General features: G+C 27.4%; 1 protein-coding gene across 2 annotated transcripts in view; it reads left to right on the forward strand.

Annotated features, from left to right (window-relative positions):
- LOC142320354 (brefeldin A-inhibited guanine nucleotide-exchange protein 3) overlaps positions 1 to 17,425 on the forward strand; it is a 153,928-nt gene extending 136,503 nt beyond the window's left edge. The window contains exons 28-32 of one of the 2 annotated variants that reach the window (XR_012755356.1): positions 410 to 638; positions 1,612 to 1,856; positions 4,250 to 5,378; positions 11,068 to 11,442; positions 17,144 to 17,425. Coding sequence is in view for 1 of the 2 variants with exons in the window: in XM_075358063.1 (XP_075214178.1) it covers positions 410 to 638; positions 1,612 to 1,856; positions 4,250 to 5,378; positions 11,068 to 11,283 (1,819 nt within the window). In the remaining variant the exon portion in view is untranslated. Of the gene's footprint in view, positions 1 to 409; positions 639 to 1,611; positions 1,857 to 4,249; positions 5,379 to 11,067; positions 14,289 to 17,143 lie in introns of those variants that run through there. The other variant, XM_075358063.1, reaches the window with a different exon arrangement.
- Positions 17,426 to 20,914: the final 3,489 nt, after the last annotated feature.

The raw sequence follows: 20,914 nt of genomic DNA on the forward strand, positions 1-20,914 counted from the left end.
TACTTTTAAGAAAAGTAAATGTAAATTTCTTGTTTTAGACTATTTCCCTATAAAATTTTGCCCAAGTAACTAGATCTGGTTTTAATAGCTAGTAATTATATTCAAATATAACTTTATATATTGATGAAAAATAAAAAAAAGGATACACAATGCATGAATAAGTTAATTTTATTGGTTTATACCATTTTTTGAGTGATGAATTAGTTCACTACAGAAGCTTACAAAGAAGCTGTAGGTGGGAATATGAGAATGGAAATTTGTAGCAAATAAGTGCCATGCCTGACCAGGATTTGTATTCAGAACCTGTGGATGAAAGACTGAAACACAATCACTCCACCACAGAGATCAGCTGCTTGGCTATCATAATACTTTTAATTATGTAAGTTAATTTTTAAATTTTATTTTACAGACATGTGATGTTAAGTGCTGGACCGCTTTTCAGCAATTCACAATGGGAAGTTGTATGTGTTGGATTGCATCGTGCTTGCTGTATTTCATTATTTTCTTTATATCAGTTGATGGCTGCCTTCCGAACTGGTTCTCATAACTTTTACGGTGATGGTGCTCAGGTTAAGGTTGCTGCTCGTAGGGATTCAACTCCACAGGAGAGTCACAGATTAAAGCAATTAGCTCAACAGGTATAATTAATATCATGTCCGAAGTATGAAATTAATATGTTTTGATGAAATTTGATTAGAATTGCAGTCTGTTGTAAGGCAACATTATCTAAAAATAAAAACAGAATAATAGTAAAAACAACAAATTTAAGTATTATTTAATAATTTTAAGAAAATATTAAGTTGTTAACTTTTTAAGTTTATGCTATTTCACAACAGATTTTAAACTCAATTAAACATTAGCCATTGGTTTTGCCTTGTCTTTGAGACATCTTGAAACATTATCATTAACTGAACCCTATAATGTTCACCATTGCAAGGTAACATGGACAATCAAGTACAATTAAATGTTAATGAATTTTTTATTAGATTGATCTTGGATCCTAGGGAATCAAAGATAAAGTGGTTGTAATAATATTACTGTTTATCTATTCTTATGGTTAGTATAAAATTTCCTAAATTATGTTAACTGATAAACTTATAATGTCTAAATATCATGGAAAGAGTTGTCTTATTAAAAAGAGACTTTGTTGTTTAGAAAGAATCTGTTTGTAATGTAACATCCAAGGTATGAACTTTGCACGAACCCCAACAGTGTTATTGTAAAAAACAGTTCGGTTCAGGTAGGGTTTGAAATGAAACTAATGATAGTTTAATGTAAGTAAGTTCTGTTGCTTATAAATAAGTATATTTAAAAAGTTCAAAAAGTGGGAAGCACATTTATTGATAGTATTTTGAATTAATAGTACATGAGAAAGACTGGTGGTTCTAAGAAGAATTAATCTTGTATAAGCCAGGTGTAACACTTTAAACAAAGTGCATTTAGGTATAAATTTAATCTCATAACTGCATAATATTGTTTTCAATTTGATCGATTTTTAAGATATCACTCTTATCAATTTATGACAAGTGTTATCAGTTTAATTATTGATTTTACTTTGAAAATTCTGGAATTCATTGTTTTATCATATAATTCCTAGTTTTACTTGTTTAGGTGTTTTTACTGGAAGCTCAACGGGATGAAGAGTGTTTGTCAGCTCCTTCTTGTGATGTACCTGTGGATGAACGTAGTTATGTACTTCTACTTTATCCACTTGATTTAGCACCTTCAGCTAATCCAGAACATTATGTAGTACGAGTTCCTTTTAGGAATCTTGTAATTGGTTTATTAGGTCATCAGATGTTACTTCAAACAGTTGGTAGCCTTCTTGTACAAGGAACACCACATGTAATTCCTAGGTATGTTCATGTTTATAATATAGTAATAAACCTGAAAACTGTTGTTTAATTATAATTTCAAGAATTTTGTGTATATAACATTGTATCTTTAAAAAAAATTATAATATAAGTAAGTAAAAAAATCTTATTTATATTACAATTTTAATGAATTAACATTTTTTTTGTAATCCATAACTTGTTTTTCAATTACAAATTAAAGCCTGTATTAACTATTAAAATGTTATGATATTTATAATTTTACTTTTTTTTTATATTGGGAATAACATATAGTAATTGAAAATATTTTAAATTTGATGCTCCAATGTGTTCCAAGATTCCCTGAATGCATTTTGACTTAGTTCACAAATTTTTGTAAATGTACGTGTTGTCAAACTTATGGTTATGAAATTTCAGGACAAAGAAATTTGAATAAAATTTTGAATATTTGTTCTTAAGCTGAAGACAAATATTTAATTAGATTTTAGATACAGAATTTCATTTTTTGATTTTGTAACAGATTAAATTTTCTGACTTGATTGTTAAACTTTTCTTCATATGTTCTGTCACCATAGAGAAAAATTTTGATAATATAATATGATATATATAGAAAGAAAGTCCTTTATTGACCTAGGGTTTTGTAATTATTTAATATTTTTATCATTAGGCTTCAAAGCGTACAACTCTTTATAAAGATTTTAGCATGCAAATTGCTATTACAAAGGATACAAACATGGTATTGATACTTTATTATATGAGGTATATTCTCATAAAGTAAGAGCCGTTTGGTTATTAAAAAAACTAAGTTGTGAGAAATGTTTTTTTCTTTTTTTGGCCTCCAGAACCACCGTAAGTTATTAAGTATTAATTCTGAGGATGATATGTATGAATGTGAATGAAGTGTAGTCTTGTACAATTTTAAGTCGACCATCCCTGAGAAGTGTGGTCAATTGAAACCCAACCACCAAAGAACACTGGTATCCACAATCTAAAATATTCAAATCCATATAAAATTAACTATCTTTACTAGGATTTGAACCTTAGAACTCTCAACTTTGAAATCAGCTGATTTGCGATGACGAGTTCACCACTCGTCTAGCCCAGTGGACTTTACAGTTTTAGTTTACTACATATCTACTTCCCTTTTCCACAAAATCACCATTTAGTTCTAAGCATTTTTTGTAACACTGCACCAGTTTCTTTTACCCCTCTGCGTAGAAGTTTGCTGCTTGGGAATTGAACCAGTTGACAACGGCAGTCTTGAGTTCCTCATTGCTTTCAAACTGTTGTCCACCAAGCCACTTTTTCAAATGCAAGAAGAGGAAGTAGTCACTAGGTGTCAGTTCAGGACTGTATGGAGGGTGGTCAAAAATTTTGAATCATCTTCTTCGTTAAGGAGCAGTGTGAGGACGTGCATTGTCGTGAAGGAGGTTTAGACCGGACGACTCTTCCTGCATTGTCGATTTTGATTCGCACATCTCAGTATGGTGAGCATTTCATAGTACACATCAGCTGTAATTGTTGATCCACATTCCATGAAATCAACCAAAATGATGCTCTTTTCATCCCAAAAAACGGTAGCCAACATTTTTCGACTCAAGTACGGAGATTGCTTAAACTTTTTCGGTTTTGGGGAACTTGAATAGCACCACTGTTGTTTCATTCTGCGTTGATGTAGGCGTTGATGTAGGATCCACGTCTCCTCACCTGTAACAATGTGGTAAAACAAATCATCTCCATATTTTCGATAGCGGTCCAAAAACATTCATCCACTGCACATTCTTTGCTCTTTGTGTTGCTCGGTGAACATTTTCAATACCCACCTTGCACACAGTTTCTTATATCTAAGCTTTTCTGTAACAGTCGTGTAGATAGAGGTGTATCCAACATGCGGAGATTCATCAGCCACAGCATTAATTGTCAATTGCTGATCCCATCACAGTTTTTGATTCACATGTTCAACAATTTTGTTAGTCTGAATACTGGACCAGCCACTTCGCTCTTCATTGTGCACATTTGTGCAACCACTTTTAAAGTCTCGACACCATTGTTTTAACCTTTCTTCACTCATTACTGTAGGTCCATACACTAGGCACAACTCCCTTGAATTTCAGCAGCTGAAGATGCTTTTGAATCCAAAAATCAAATCGCAATGCGCACTTCACAACTGGCAGGAGAAATGATTGTCTCAGATGTTGTGATCTGCATTTACCAGCAGGCAAATGACTACTGAATCAAAACGACAATGCAGTGGCTTCGTAAATAGCCAATAGTCCTGTATGCGTGAAAATGTGTTCAGACCTACTAATGTTTAAATGTAAGCCGACGGCCCTTACTTTATGAATATGCCTCGTATAAATAATTTTTATGTTGCACATTGAATAATTATTTTGAAATAATATATTTATATTTTGCAGTTTGGCAAATGTTTTACTTCAGAGCCCAGCTGTAACTCCTGGAGATAACCATTTTAATAAGCAAGAAGCAGACAGTCTTCCAGGGCTTATGAGCTATATGTCACAAAATCATATACAGACATTACTGTCATGTTTAGATCTTTCTTATGAAGGTGCGATAGAATTTGATTTCAGACCTGGATTGAAATTTCTTGTACAAAAAGTAGCAGGATTAGATAGGGCAGCTAACTTGTATAGACAAGCTGGTGCTGCTTGGACACTTAAAGTTGTTACATTGTTTGATTTGTGCTTACATGAAGTTGGAAGGTCAGGAGCTACATTAGACAAAGTGAAAAAGATTATGGAAGATGAAGAGAAGTATGTTTCTGAAAAAAATTTAGATTCTGAAGAAAAAGAGACAGACAGTGAAGGAATCATGCAGAAACCATCAAAGAATGCAGATTATGATTACCATGATATGTCAACATTTTTAAAGCGTTTAAGACAAAGTTTTGATAAACTCTGTGATACTTATATAGATATTGTGTTAGATAAAGATGGAGCTCATTCTGCAGTGGATAAAATTTCTGATCAACCAATATTTTTTTTGATAGCTCAGACTGATGATTTTCCAGATATAAAATTAAAGGATATTCCTATAACAGTATTGAAAAATGATGGAGAAACCATAGAAGAAACTATTAGTGAATCACTGAAGGAAAATGATGTTAAAAAACAGAAGGGAAAGGATATGGAAACTGTAGAAAACTGTTCTGATGTGACAACTAATGCCACTAAGCCAGAGTTAGATTCTAATAAGAAACCACAGCCATTTATGTTTTCTGATTTTGCTAATCAATATAATGAGTCAAAAAGTGATGGTGATCCTGAGGATGAGAGTCTATCCAGACAGAGCAATGATTCTGTTTTTAAGTCGGATAGTGGGGGAAATGATGTGGACAATTTGATGGATGAATATAAACGAAGGAAACAACAAATGTGTGCTATGCCTCCACAGCCAGGTCATTGGGAAAAAAGGAGAAATCCTTTTATCACAGTACGTAAAACTAGCAGTTCTGATCAACCAGGAGCTCCTGCTGAACCTCTGCCCCCTGAAATTGAACAACAGAGGAAAAATAGCTTTTATAAGGTGAATTAGTTCATTTTTATTTATTAAACATATTAATATTGTGATTATTAAACTTATTTTTAGTTTTTTGTAAAGAATTAAAATTTAAAAACGTAAAATGCAAAATGAATGCATATAAAACTCATTAGTCATATCCTTAAAGTACATGAATATCCTCTACCGCCCTCTCTCTCTGCATGCATGCACATGCACGCGCACGTGTATTTGTGTGTGTGAAAATTATTTGATGTGTTAAGAATTACTTAAACTAAATTTTATGACTTGCAAATTAGTTGTAACAATTCTTTCATTACCATATGCATAGCAGCTATCTGTCTGCAGTAGTGTGAACTGGTTTAAGTGTAAGAGTATAGTAGAAGGAGAAAGAGAATGAGAGGGACAGAAATGGAGGCAGAGAGGGAGGTTATTAAAGAGCAAGAAAGTCATCCTTTGTCTGTCTCAGTCTCAACCACAGTCATTTATGAACCTTACATTGTTGCTTATTCTTAATTTACACTTCAATGAGTGTTTAATTTTTTGAATCATTTTCTCTCTTTTATCTTTTATTATGAACAATGTAATTTTATTAATTGTAACTACAAAGAGTATTATATAAATCAACAGTATTATGAATATGACACAAATTATATTAGTTCTTTTATAGATGTTTATCAAAGTATGATCTACTTTGAAAAAACTTACATATAGAAAATGCGATAGGATGTTCATGAACTGTATCTGCTAGTGTAAATCTCTCATCCAAATAATTTTATATATGATTCTCAATAAAGCTCTGTAATTTCATAAGCTTTACAGAAATAACTTGCAAGATATTTTACATCCCCTTCAGCATGTAAGCAAAGTTTCAATCTACCATTACAAGGAATTAAGTTGTGAAAACAAAAAAAAAATTTATTTCCATCCCCAATGAACTTCAAATTAACTGTCACTCTTAATGAATAAAAGGAATAAAAAAATTCTGAAGGAAGGTTTTTTTTTGTAAAAACTTAGTGAAAGAAATAAAATAAAACCACAATAATAATAAAATCACAAAATAGCAATATAATAAAATCACAGAGTACAGTCAAATTTAAAACCCTATATTTGTTACTGATATTCTTTTTGTTTCTTGATATGAAAACTTGTTTATTTCTTATATATTCATTTTTGAATAATCAAAATATTGTACATATTGTCTTTCTATCAAATTGTGAATAATACTGTTGTATGAGTAAATAAAATCTTGGTTAAATGCCTGTAATTAATATTAATAATTAAATTATTAATTCTTAACTACAAAATATAACTCTTGTATTAAATTTCTACTCACTTTTATACTTTTTTCTGATTTGGAAAACCCTTTTACATTGATTTCTACTTTATCAGGCAATTATAAAAAATTATTAAAAACATAGTTTGTTTTTAATTTGAGGAAAACATACACATCTCTCTCATGGTAAAGTTTTATATAATCTTCACAGTAAAAGAAAAATTATTTTATTTTATTTACTGTTTTCTGCTGAAAAGAGTGATCGTTTCAAGATTAATCAAGAATTTGTGTAAAAAAATTAAAAAACAGCTTTAAAAACATTTTTAAAAAAATAACTGAAATGTAAGTTTTAATATAATAGTGTATAATTGATTATAGTAGAAATTAGATTATATTTTCACATGGATGAAGCCGTTACTTGATAAAAATCCATAACTAAAGAAAATAAACAAATATATTAATTTATTTTCATAAATTTTGTAAAATCAAATAACATATTTGTTGATTTTCTTTTAATTTTCACTATATCGTAGTGGTCTCTAATGAATTTTAGCTGGGTTGTAAAACGCAGCTTATTCATTGGCTTCGTAAGTACTCCTCCAACTTATAGAAATAAATAAAGAATAGTTCACAACATGATTATGTGAAGACATTTGTAATTCTCTTGTATTCTTAATATTCTGTACTATCTTATTGCTATTAAGCAAAATCTATTGAAGCCCTTGAATTCTTTACAGTGGCATTTAGTCTCAGGTTTAGAAATAACAAATTTCTTTCACACCTACACCATAAATTAGGGGCTAAAACTTTACTGAAACTCAAAAACACATGTGTGAATATTTAGTTGAATTTAAGTTTTCTCTTTGAAAATGTTTTGCTGCCTTAGAGATTACTTGTTTTTAAATAGACTTTACCGTGGAAATAAAAATAGAAAAAAATAAAAATTTATCATTTGTTAAGTTGTCAAATTATTTTTCATAAAATATATTTTACATAAATTTTAAAATAATTAAAAAATATAGGTTTTTAAAAAAGTAATTTATCAAATTTTAATGAATTTATTTAAAACCAGGTCTCATTTTTCACCATATGCTGTAGACGAGGTTGAATAAAAAATTATCATACCTTGGGTCAAGAGAAAAAATAGCTTACCATAAAAGTAACAAGTAGCTCACAAAATTTAATGCTCAGCTCTGTTAGGACATTTCAGCTTCATAAGAACACAAGGTATATGTCCAAACTCATGTTGTTTGGAGTGACTACAGATTAGAGCGGTCTCAACACAAAATCATGTGTACTCATAATAAAGATGGGGTCTTGTACAGTACAAGATCACCATCTTTTAATTCAACTAGTTGGAAAAATTAAGGTCTAATACCTTTTGACCAGACCCTGTAGTTAAAAAATATACTTTTTTATTTTAGTAAAAGAAATGTGTTTACTATCTTACTCAGCAGAAGTTGTGATGAAATTTTTATACTCTACCACCTACTACTTTGTTGAGCTCAAAGATATTACAGCAATTATAAATAAATAATTTAAGTTCGAGGTTCAAATCTAATTAAGTTATATAGCTACTTTATATTTGAACATTCACTTCTGATACACTTTGCCATTGTTGGAAATTAAGGAATGACATTGTGTCAGATTGATCAGACTCATACTTGACAAAAATCATCTGCTGAATTTTAATTAGATCTCAGCTAACTGTGAAATGACTTGACTATTAATTAAACAAATACAAAAACTTTTGCTATTAAGGATTGATCAAAAAAATTTTAATTAGTGATTAATCTTATCAACACAAGTTTTGATGGTACTTGCCATTGTAAGAAAATAAAAATTCATTAGGATACCAGCACACCTCTGTAAATTAAAACTCATAAATTTTACCTCAGGTCTATTTTGCGGGAGGAACCAAAAGAAGCTAACATATTGTTTGTGTAATTTTTACTTTTTTTGGAAAATTAAAATCATTTCTTCTGCTTCTCAGAAATGAAAATAAAATTATGCAACGACTGGAAAAATATCTGTGTTGTATGAAATTCCATGCTGTGCTGCTCTTTGCTATGTATAGTACAATACTAATTTTGTTTAAATTAGTATAGAGGCGATAAATTGTAACCAGTTTATTTAATAGGATTTTGTCTATTGGATTTGTATCTTTACTTCACATAATTTGATATTCAGAATGTTACTCCATGAGGTATTCCACATCCTGTGAAACTGGGTGATTATAATAATGTAGTTTACTGTTTTACAAAAAATCCAAGAGAATAATCATATTGTTCATTAATAATTAATTATCAATCATCTCCAAAATTTAAAAAATGGATCAAATTTAAAAATGTTCATTATTTAATATACTAAGATCATTGTATTTCATTATTGAAATACAAGATCATTGTATTCATTATTTAATGTACTAAGATCATTGTATTTATACTCAAATAACACAGTTTTGTCAGAAACTGAAAATTTCATTTCATGTAAAAACCATTATTAATGTTACTATAAAAATATATAGAAAACCTTTTAAGTGTATAATAATTATCTAAACTAGTGATTCTCAAACTTTTACGCGTATCATTGGTGGTAAGAGAGGTTTTCAAGATGATTTGCAGACATAACAATATAAAAAAATATTATTAGTTTACAAAAAATATAAAAATGTTGTTATAATACAAAATTATTATTCGTGCAGATATTTATTATTATTTATTTATTATTGTAGTTTTTACATTGGATCAGCAGTTCTCAAACTTTTGTGATATAATACAGAATTATTTTATCATGTACTTCCTTTTGTTTTTAATTTGAGGAAATTATTTGTCTATAGCAACAATAAGAATATCAGTTATTTGGCAAGCAAGAACAAATATACAATGTTGATCGGATTTTACATGCCACAACGCAGATATAGCAACTTGTCTGCCCCATGCAAGCACATATATACAAACAAGTTTCATTAGTCATCAGCTAAACAGCTGGATACTACACCACTGTCAAATGATACAATGCACCACAAAATTGAAAGCATAGCAATCAATGTTATAGAGAACTTAAGAGCGTAGTCAAAAATTATGATTTTTTTTCACCACTGAATGAGAGCACAGTTGTAAGCAACTATACTCAACTTATGGTTTACTTGTGGTATATATTTCAATGTACAGTTTAAGAGGATTATTTATTTTGTAATGAGCTATCAACACAAACTACCACTGATGAAATATTCAAAAAGCTGGATGACTAAAAATCGGACGGAAAATAAAGACATCAAAAAATGTCAATTGATGAATATTAGTGTTTTGAATGAAAATCTGCAGTATTTTCCATATTTGGAAAATTTTGTGATAGTACACAAAATTAAAATCAGATAATCTCATCAATAATATAAAATGTCATTGTCTTATATTTGCTGAAACTTTTGAAAAATATTTTGAAGAAGACTATTCTGAATTCATATGGATATGGAAACCCTTTCATGCTGGATATCATTCCTGGAATCCTAACAACAAAACAAGATTTTTGATAGAACTATCTTGCAGTGGAGATTTGAAAATTGAATTTACTAAATTAGAATTATCTGAATTTTGGCTAAGCTTAAAAATAAATGTCCATTGCATTCCAGAAAAGCATTGTAATTTTTAATTACATTTTCTATATTTGTTTGTGAAATGTGAATTTTCTGCTGTGTACGGTTAAAAAAAAATTGTAATAAACTGAACCTTGACCCAAATTTGCACTTAAAATTAAGTTCAACTGAACCAGACAGCTCTTCATTTGCTTTAAACATGCAGCACTATCCTTCTCCCTGAATTTTTAGTCAGGTATATTATAATCGGTAATCTAAATAAATGTATAATAGATATTTTCAAAAAATGACAGCAATTTTGTACTGTTTTACCATTAGGAGGTGTAGCTCTATCAATATCCTAATGACATATTACATATTTAATAGTTCAGTGGTGTGCTACTGATCTGTGATTCACATGAGTGGTACACACAAAAAGAATTTGAGAACTACTGATCTAAAAGATTTTAGCACAAGATACACTATAAGCATAGATCAAAATTAAACATAAAGAACTGCTCTTCATTTATAAACAGTTGACAAATTAGGCTTTTAAGGATGGGAAGAATAGATGTACTTAACTTGTTTTGTATGTAATTGCACGAGTTTTAAGTAAGAAAAAGTTTAAAATTTGAATTAGGGACATTTTCACTAAACAACAGAAAGAAAGTAGGCAGTTTTTTAACAGCTTGGAAATTTCATGAGTTTAACCATTTTATTACTCAGTTAACAGTTTATAATTGACTATCTAATTTGAAGAGGAGTTAGTTTCCTTAATTGTGTTATGGAATGGAGTGTTGTAAAGTTTTAGTAATGTTTATTTATAATCACCTAACGTATAACATTTTCTGTTCTTTTATTCACAGGATAGTGAAGCTCATGTTGCAGTTTGGGCTGAGATGTTAGTATCCGTATTCGATCTATTATCACAATTGGATGATGTAAGATTTCGAACACTGCTACCTGTATTATTCCATGGAGTACGTTCGCTTACTGCCCATGCCACGCACCCAACATTAAAACATTCATTAGCTGAGTTCTTTCATCGAGTTGCAATGATGTATGGTTTCAGCCCAGAATAAATTTACATTATTATTATTGTGGCATACATTTAATACATATATAAATGTAATATTTATCATTTCCTCTTCCTGTAATAGCTAATCAATGCAGATCAGTCGCACATTCAGTATTAAGTTGTGAAACGGATTAATGTATTCACAACAATTTTACTTGATAAGGTATTGTATGGTGTGTATGATATGTTTTAATCTTACATTTTTATTTAATCTTACAATGTTTGATAATTTTTAATGAATAACATTAAGTAATGCAGTTAACCTGACAGGTTTTTCCTCACTTTAATCCTATGAAAAAATTTCTCTTCACATTAATTTTTTTTATTATTCATTACAGAGATATTTAAAAATAAATTAAAAATCTATGGCTTGTTTCGTGATTATTTTTGTGTGTTTATATGAGATATCTTTCTTTTGAACTATTGCCTGTAATTCCTTCTTTATCAGTTCTGGTAATTACTTGCCTGGTGGAAAATATAGTGAAAGCTTATTTAGAGGCTGATACTTTTAGTACGTGTTTTTAAGGCATCCTTTTATTGGATTGAGCCGTGCACGACTGTTTCTTATATACAGGTAGTGTAAGTGATGTTATTGCACAAGTAGATACTAAAACTATCTAGTGTATGAACTTATTGTGTAACTTATTTTTGTATTTATCCAGTTTAATAATTCTTGTATTGCTTTTAATGCATTTGTAAATTTTATATTATTATTCATGAACAAACTGAACAGAATAAAACTGATAATAGAATAATATCAAATTAAAAACATAACACTAATTGTGCATTATTTTGACCCCATGATAAAATCACAATACCCTCTTACAGTATTAAAACTAGTCTGTAACAACAGTGACACCAAGACCAACTGTCAAACCAGCTGATCGCAAACATGACTGAAGAAGGAACTGTAAAACTAGTAATGTATACTATACCTAAAATTTATTAAGTGAGTCATAGAAGTTTAGTTCAGTTTTTAGTTTATATTTGTAAAACTGGTAAAGATTTTGTTGGTATGTTTTTCTAATTCATGTTTATTGTTTTTATTAAATACCTTTTTTTTATTAAAGGTGGATGTAAAAAGGTTTATTATACATTCATTTGTTTAGATGTTTATTGTTGGTTTTCCTTAACCTTTTAATCATTTAAACCCCTTATTTGGTTGGCAGTTTTTCATTACTCTTAGCACGTTAAAGTAAAAGTAGCACGCTAAAGTAAAGCAGTAGCATAAAAAAAAAATACTGGTAATTCAGTATGTTTACTGGCTGTAAAGACTGTATTATCAACTAAGCTTCTAGCAGTTACTGAAGATATTTTCTCTATTATTTCTAGAGAATGATTTTGTATATCTGAGCTTTGATGTTTTCAAAAACTAGGTTTTCTGAATGGGAGACTTACTTATTTGGCTGACAATACATGACATTATTTTATTTCCACAACCATGAGTTTAGTTTGTTCTCTCTGTTTTTTACTATGCTTCATTTTTTAACTAAGTAATTATTTAAATCTTAATTATGAAAAATAATATTCAAGTTTTAAAATTTGGTTTTTATAATTTTGCTTCTGTCAGCTAAACCTAAATAAGGTGATAATTTAATTTTTGTAATTTTGTTTCTATGTCAGCTAAATCTAAACTAACGTGATAATTTTTATTATTTGCTCTAAGATTTAAAGTTAGATTCTGTTAAATTTTCTTTTGTATTATTGGACTAATAAAAAAATAAGATCAGTTACTGTGTTACATTCAGTTTTATTACATTTTTAATTAATTTCAATTGACTTTTATTGTTTCAATTTTTGTATCCTTTTCACACTTAGTTATAATGTGAAACCTAGTGAACCCTCAGAAGTATTACCACACCTTTATAACCCTGCTTTAGGAAGAACTGGTTTATATTTTATTTTATTTTTTTAAATTATTTACTTTTCATATTTCCTTTTTTAAGAAAATTTAGTTTTTTATTTGCTTCATAATTGTTTGAAGGCAATAATTATTTCTGCATAATGTAATGGTTACTATTTTATTATTATAATAAACACATAGACTTGTTGTAGTACACAGAAAATATTAACTTATGTATATATCATAGAAAATACTGTAATTTTAATTGAAGTTCCTTTTTTAAAAGAAATCTTAATTTAGAATTAAATCCATTTATTTTTTAATTAAGGGTAATAATTATTACAGTTCCTCTTGTTGTTGTGATCACATTTTCTTCAACTATTGGTTTTATTTTATTTACAACTCCTATCAGTAGGGGTTTGTAGTATCTGTGTATGTTGTATTGTACTATCTTTCAGTTACAAAAATTTTAATTTTGTAATAAATTAAAGGTTTATATTTTAGTGAAATTATATATTTTTTTATTTTCCTAATATGTACATTGCAATCTGTTCAGTTAAGGAAGGATAAGCACCCCCCCCCCCCCCAAGCCCAAGATGATATAAAAAGGACAAAGGATAATATATGTGATGTGTAAATCAACTGTAGTCTTTGTATATAAATAACTATGATCAATGAAAAATTTGGATGGGATTTCACGTTGTCCTAATTTTAGAATTATTTATTTATTTTTATGTTTTTAACTGAACTTAGAGAAAAGGTTTTTTTTATTGTATTATAATATACCTTTAGCCGTTTGATTCCTGAGAAGGAAGCAATTCATAAAAGGTCCTACTTTCATACACCTTTGAGTATGTTTATTTCACACTCCTCTAAGCCAAAAGAAATCTTGTTAAAATAAAAATAAATTCAAAATATTTCACATGCCTTATTTAAAGTGCAATGCAAACATTGTATTTGCTACCATTTGTTTTATTAAATTTTATGGAAATTATAATTGATAGTTAAAATAACTTGATTTTTTCTTCATGAACAATATTTTTTTATAGCCTCTAATAAGGCTTTGTTATGAATGCAGGGTGCTGACTTATTGGATATAGAAAAGTAGGGTTATCTTTAATATCAAAACTAGTAATTATATTATGATGTACAATAGACTAAACTGATTGCTTGGTTAAAATGAATAAAATTATTTTATTACTTATTTTGTTGATCAGCTTACAATTTGGCTTATGATTTTGATTTAAGTGCTATATTTTTGTATAACTCTAAATACATAAATCTTTTAAAAATGCTATCTTGTTTTTTAATTGCGTTCAATTTATCTCAAAAATCTTTTTACAATAGATTTTTGATTAAGCAATTATGAACAATTATAAACTGAATCAATCACACTAACAGTTTTTTCTTTTGTATGAAACCATAAACGTTTATTTAAAAAAGATTAAAAAAATGATTAATATACTGTTTGTTGTACTGTTAACTTGTTTGTGACAGATACAGTTACAGTTCACTTTGATTTGAGTGTACCCAGCATTTGTCATCTGTTCATAAAGAACAAGTTGGAAAAACAGAGTAAATTTTTTTTTAAAGTAATTTTCAAAGTTTAAGTTTATCAGTTAACACTAGAATGATTTTTATAAATATTAATTTTCTTTAAATTAAGGCCTCCATTGATTAAGCTTGTATTCAGGAAGGTTTAAAACAGCATACTCTATTTTGTGCACAAAGGTAAAAAATATTCATATTTAAGATTCATGGTAGTAGAAATTCATTTTTTATCAGTAAAAATTGATTCAAAACTAAACATTTCAATAAAAAATTTTTCATTTAAAAATAATATACGTACATGTAGAAAAACTTAGCTAAAATAAGTTAAACATTTATTTAAAAATTGTTTCCTTTGACCTACTTTTTGCTTAGATATGCATATTCAGTTTCTACCAGTGATATATATAAATTTATGTACAACACAATAAAATCTAAATAAATTTGCTACATTTAAACTGTAGTATTAAAAAATTAATGAAGACTTGGCCCAATTTTATTAAAATATAATTCAGATTTTTTTAGGATTACCAATTTTACTGGTTTAGAACTAAGTTTACTAACTAGTAACATACTAATATTGTCAGGTTGTAGAATTGTTTATTTAAAAATATACTTTATATATTTTTTAAATGCCATTATACAAATACCATAAAAAAAAGTTGCAGCATCATTGTAGACTTCTAAAAATAGCATAAAAAATTAACTTGGACAAGATTTTTAGATTTATGTAAATCAAAATGATAATATTTTTGAAATCCTTTTAGCACTAAACAGTTGAAAATTGTATAATAATGTTTGAAAAACTTATTTATTTTTTATATAACTTAGCTGTCTTCTAAAATATGATGGAATCTCATTTGGTTTGAGGGCGTTTAAGATGATAATTTTATTAAATTATGGATGGTCCTTTATGATTTAGATTTAGACTAACTGAACAATTGAGTGTCTATTGAAATAGTATAAAAAATGTTACAAGTGAAATAAAACTTTTAGGTAAATTTTTTTGTACTCTTTATAAATATAATCATTTTTTCAAATTACGTTTCAATTACATTCAACAATTCATGATTTTCTTACTAGCAACCATAAAAATTTTACCTTTTGTTAATAATGTCAAAATATATAGCAGATTTTTTTAAGTAAATAAAACAAATATCCTTGTTTTCATCTTATCATTTAACCATTAGCAATCCTATCCATGTTTCTTGATTATCAATTTGATCTGTATTATGTTTTTGATATGACTGCATTTCAGTGTTAAAATGATAGTCTTTTTTTCCCCGATGAATCAGAGGATAGAAAGAAAGAAAAAAATCTATTTTTTCCTTTCTTTCTTGGTTTTATTATATGTAATAAAATACATTATATTCTGTATATATACTAGTACATTGTATGATCTATTTTATGAATTGTTATTGAATGTATTAGGTTAATGAATCTCTTTAATGTATGATTATAATAATTTTCATGTACAAAAATGTGTTGAAATATATGAGATATTGAAAAGTAATTATTTTTTTAATGTTGTTGAAAAGGAAGACATTATTTAAACTATCTGAACTTAGAATATTAGTGTAATAATGCAATTCTAATTTCTGTAACTATTTACTTAAGAATTGCTTTACATTATTTATTTAATAATAATTTTATTCATAATTTTTATGACAATAAATTAATTAGTGTGGAATTATTTATAATAGAATTACTTTATTATTATTTTTTTAAAATCATAAACTATTTTAATTGCTTTTAATTTAAAGAATTTTTATTAAGTATATTTCACTAACATATATTTAATTTTTATTTGCTTAATGATGACTCTATTACTGATTTTATTTTTATGTTTAAGGTTACATATGGAATTATTTTTTCATAATTTGAAAATTAATTGTAATAAATTTAAAGTTTATTTATCTCTTCCTGGTTGTTCCTATGATGATTGAGTTCTGATGCCTGCTCCCTGTCTTTTCAAATGAAGTCACTTTTCAATGAGTGACATCAACAGTTGGATTCAATTTTGCTTTAAAAGAATGGGGCTTCATTTAAAATGTTAGGTGCAATTAACAACTGCTTTAGTCACTCAACAAACATAATTAAAGAGTATTTAATGAGAATTTATTTTAGTTTTGTGACTTTTTAGAGATGTTTGATTATCATTAGTATTATTACTGGTATAAGAAGATTTCCCTGCTAATAGAACATTTCATTTTATTTACACATAGATGACAGTACACTTGTCCTTTGTGCATAAATTGACTCATCTTATATGTAGCATGCTGCACATGATCTATAATACCCAGTTTCACCAATTTATAACTTGCAATGCAGTATGCTATATTATACTAAGTTTTCTCTTATATCTAATACATGTTTTTCCAAAAATATAATAATAAATCAGAAAAATAAAAGTAAAGTAAGAAAAATAAAAAACATTACAATTGAAAATGTCTGATCAGAATGTTGTTTTCAGATTTAGATTTTCATTCATCAAACATTTTCTGGGTCTATTTCTTCTGGTTTGACGTAAAACTAAGATATTCAGTTTTAGAAAGTTTTTAAAACACGTATACTTCTGTGAAAACGTTTTTGGATTTATGGTCAGTCTACTAAGTAAAATTGAATTATCTTCCAAGTTTCCAGTTTCAGAGAGATATAATAAAGTATAACAACAATAATAAAAGGATTTAAATTTTACAAAATTGTTTTTGAGAATTAAAGGATAAACAAAATTTTGACAGATAGATTTTGTACAGATTTTTTAAAGATTTTCAACAACAGAAAAAAGTTCATGGTAAATATGTTCTACATAAAGAATGTTACAGATTTTATGGAATAAATTTTGTTATGTCCTTGTAATTATTTTTCTTGGTTAGAAGATATCAAAAAAATATTTTTTATCAAGTAAAAATTTCTCTAGTCAAAATCAATAAAGAAATTTTGATAAAAGATATTGCAGATTTTGTATACTTAAATTGCCATATTCATAAAGTTTTTGGTAGATTGTATCATATGTGTAAAAATATTTAAAAAGCATTTTCTTACCAAAGTCTTGACAAAAATTTAAGATAAGCTATTTATTGCCTGATACTTAACCTTGGCCTGTTCATTTTTTCCTAATTTCAGGCCCCACTTTCATGTGCGCTCAACTAGTTAAGGTAAGTCAGCTCTAAGTTAAGTGCCAGTTTTTTGTCTTAGATTGTTATAGAATTTAAACAATATCTTCATATTATTTTCCTCTGCCTTACTCCAGCTGGTTGGTGAACATCCCCCTTTTCCTCATCCTTATTCAGTAAATGCTTAGTCCATGTGGTTGTCAATTCAGCATCTGACATTATTTTAATTTTCATACTGGCAATGATAAAAATGTTTGAAATCATATCAAATTCGATTTTGGTCAGAGACAAAATATCAACAATAAAATTTATTCTAGGGGTAAAGATTTTAAATATGTAATAATTGGAATAGTTCATATAAAATTGATGTAGATTACAGTAATTTTTAATTTATGATCCAAGGACTAGGAAAACGTGAAACAACTCTTCACATTGCTTACCAGAAAGAAAAAATGAATTTTTCTTGTTTTAAGGAAAGGAAATAAAAAATTTAATTATAAAAATTATTAGTTTCAGCTTTTGGAAGTTTTTTTTTTACAATAATAAGATAATTTTTGGAAGCATTTTCCCAAAAACAGAACTCTAATTGTTTTAATTATGATTTACTCACCACCAATATTTGAATTAGAGTGTTATTTTCAACAAAAAAAGAATGTGTAAGGAAAACAGCATGGAGATATAATTCAATGAGTTTTTCTTTTTTGTCTATTTTTTTTAAATATGCAAAGATACAGTTTAGTTTCATGAAAAATATTCCACATTAGTTAAAAACAACTTAATGTTAAATTTAAGAATTCGTGAATATTATTTCTTATATTTCATTACTGTAGCATTATGGAATTTTTCTCTGAAGTAAGTTAATTAAGAAAACAGTTATGTAGCTAGTGTTAACTAGAAATAATAAATAATTATGTGTGTGTGTGTAATAAATTTATTTTTATTTCTTTATTTGTGGATTGTATAGACTTCTTTAAGGTAAAAGTAATAACGGTAATATTAAGTGAAGAAAGTACAAAACGATGGTCTTAAAAAAAGAATTTATTTTCTATCATTACTTTAAAAAAATAATCAAACATTATTTACAAGGAGATTAGAATCAAGAAATTTTTTTAACTGTTTATTACAATCATATTAGTCTTTATATGTGTTTTTTTTCAAAAATATAGCCTCTTGTTGAACAAAGGATTATAGTACACAGAATATTAAAAAGATGTATATTTTTTAATTATTCTACTTCATTGTTTTTTGATCATTTGATAAAAACAAAAATTTTTATCCAGGAAAGTTTGTTCTAAGGTTATAGATTATAAACTTCATTAATAAAAAAAAATTACCACTAAAACAACTATCGTCTCAATATTTGATAAACAGTGTTAACGATCAGACAATTGTTTATAATTCAGGTTCATTATAAATGAATAATTTATTTAAATTTTACAATAAAACATTGCTTGACTGTATAACAATTTTAACTCGTGCATCATAAAAATGATTGAAAATCTTACTCGTGATGGAATGTCTGATTGTTAACTTTTCAGTAGTTTATTTGGCTGTTCAACAAATGAATTTCCAATTAATCCAAAATATTTGTATTTTATTTATGATATGTCTAGTTATTGTTGAAATTATTTGTTTTCCAACCCCATTTATCATCTGAACTACAAGAATGGACAGTTATTCTACTGATGAATTAATGTTATTAAAATAAACATGTTACTTTTTTTTTACTATTAATTTTATATTGCTTTCTTTATCTTAGTTCTAGAATCACAATGTTAGTATTACTTGTATAAAAAATATTAAAAATTCATATGAACTCATATAATTTGTTTAAATTAGATTAAATTTTTATATTTCAAGAAGTCATTAATATGAGCTGAATTTTAATGTATTAATTGGATAAGAATATACTGCAAATATATTCTAATTGGACTGGAACTTTACTCATGTAACTTTAAATTAGATGTCAGATATGTTATAATTTTTCATTTGAATATTGTTTTACTTCAGAAATATGTATGCCTTAGTAACAAAATAAAACAATGTGGTTTTATCCATAGACAAGGTCTTCTAAATAGAAAAAGGTTTGTAATTTTTTTATTTTCAATATTGTTTTTTGTTATTCATATCTATGGAATTTGTACAGAAAGTAATTGGTTTTTTGAAAAAAAGATCTTAGTAACATTTTCCAAAATGATGGCTAAAACTTTGCTCTGATAATTAGGGATTATATAATTATGGTAATTTGCATTAATAAAACATAAGTCACTGTACATAAATTTATAATAAAAAACAATTTTTATTTAATTGGGTTGTAAAACCTCTGCTTTCTCTGTGTGTTGAGATAAGCAGAGATCATCTACATGTAATAGTGAAGTTATTTCCACTTCAATATAAAAAGGTGTTGCGTGTGATACATTTCATCGAGTATGTATCTTGTTATATAAAAGTGGTGTATCTGATTTTTAGGTTTCTCTTATAAATTTTCATCGCTTGAAAATTAACAACCATTGATCTGATTTGAATGAAATCTTCTTTGGTAGAATCTTTGTTATGAAAAAGGATGATAGCCTGCCTATATTACATTTTAAAAATAATCCTGGGGTGACTTTTTTCTCTTAGTTCGCAATACCTCTTACTATCTTTTTTCTTTTTTTACTATTTTATTTCTATAAAAATTTTAACTACAAAAAAGTGTAAAGTGCAAAGAATTAAAAAAATCTATAAATAAAAATGTTTTGCATTTTCAGCTAGAACTTCTGATGACAAATGGTTTTGTCTATCTTGTTTCTTATTCTGTGTTCTATCAGTAACTTCATTATAGCAAAGATTTAAAGCTCTTATATTTTCCAACATATTTTGTCTGACACATTTTGTGTGTGTGTGTGTGTGTGTGTGTGTGTGTGCACACGTGCGTGCATAAAATTGTGTGTATTAAAATTAATGTGTAGTATTTTTCAAGAGTAAATAGTATATGTATATATATATATATATATATATACCACAAAATGCAACCCATGAATAGAATAAATTTACTGTATTAGAAAAATGAAATTTTATTTATAACTCCAACCAGTTTGTATGCTGTAGTGATCAACATGCTGATTTCTCATGAGCAAGTTTTAGAT

The sequence above is a fragment of the Lycorma delicatula genome, chromosome 1 (genome assembly GCF_047948215.1).
Source record: "Lycorma delicatula isolate Av1 chromosome 1, ASM4794821v1, whole genome shotgun sequence".
Taxonomy (NCBI): Eukaryota; Metazoa; Arthropoda; class Insecta; order Hemiptera; family Fulgoridae; genus Lycorma; species Lycorma delicatula.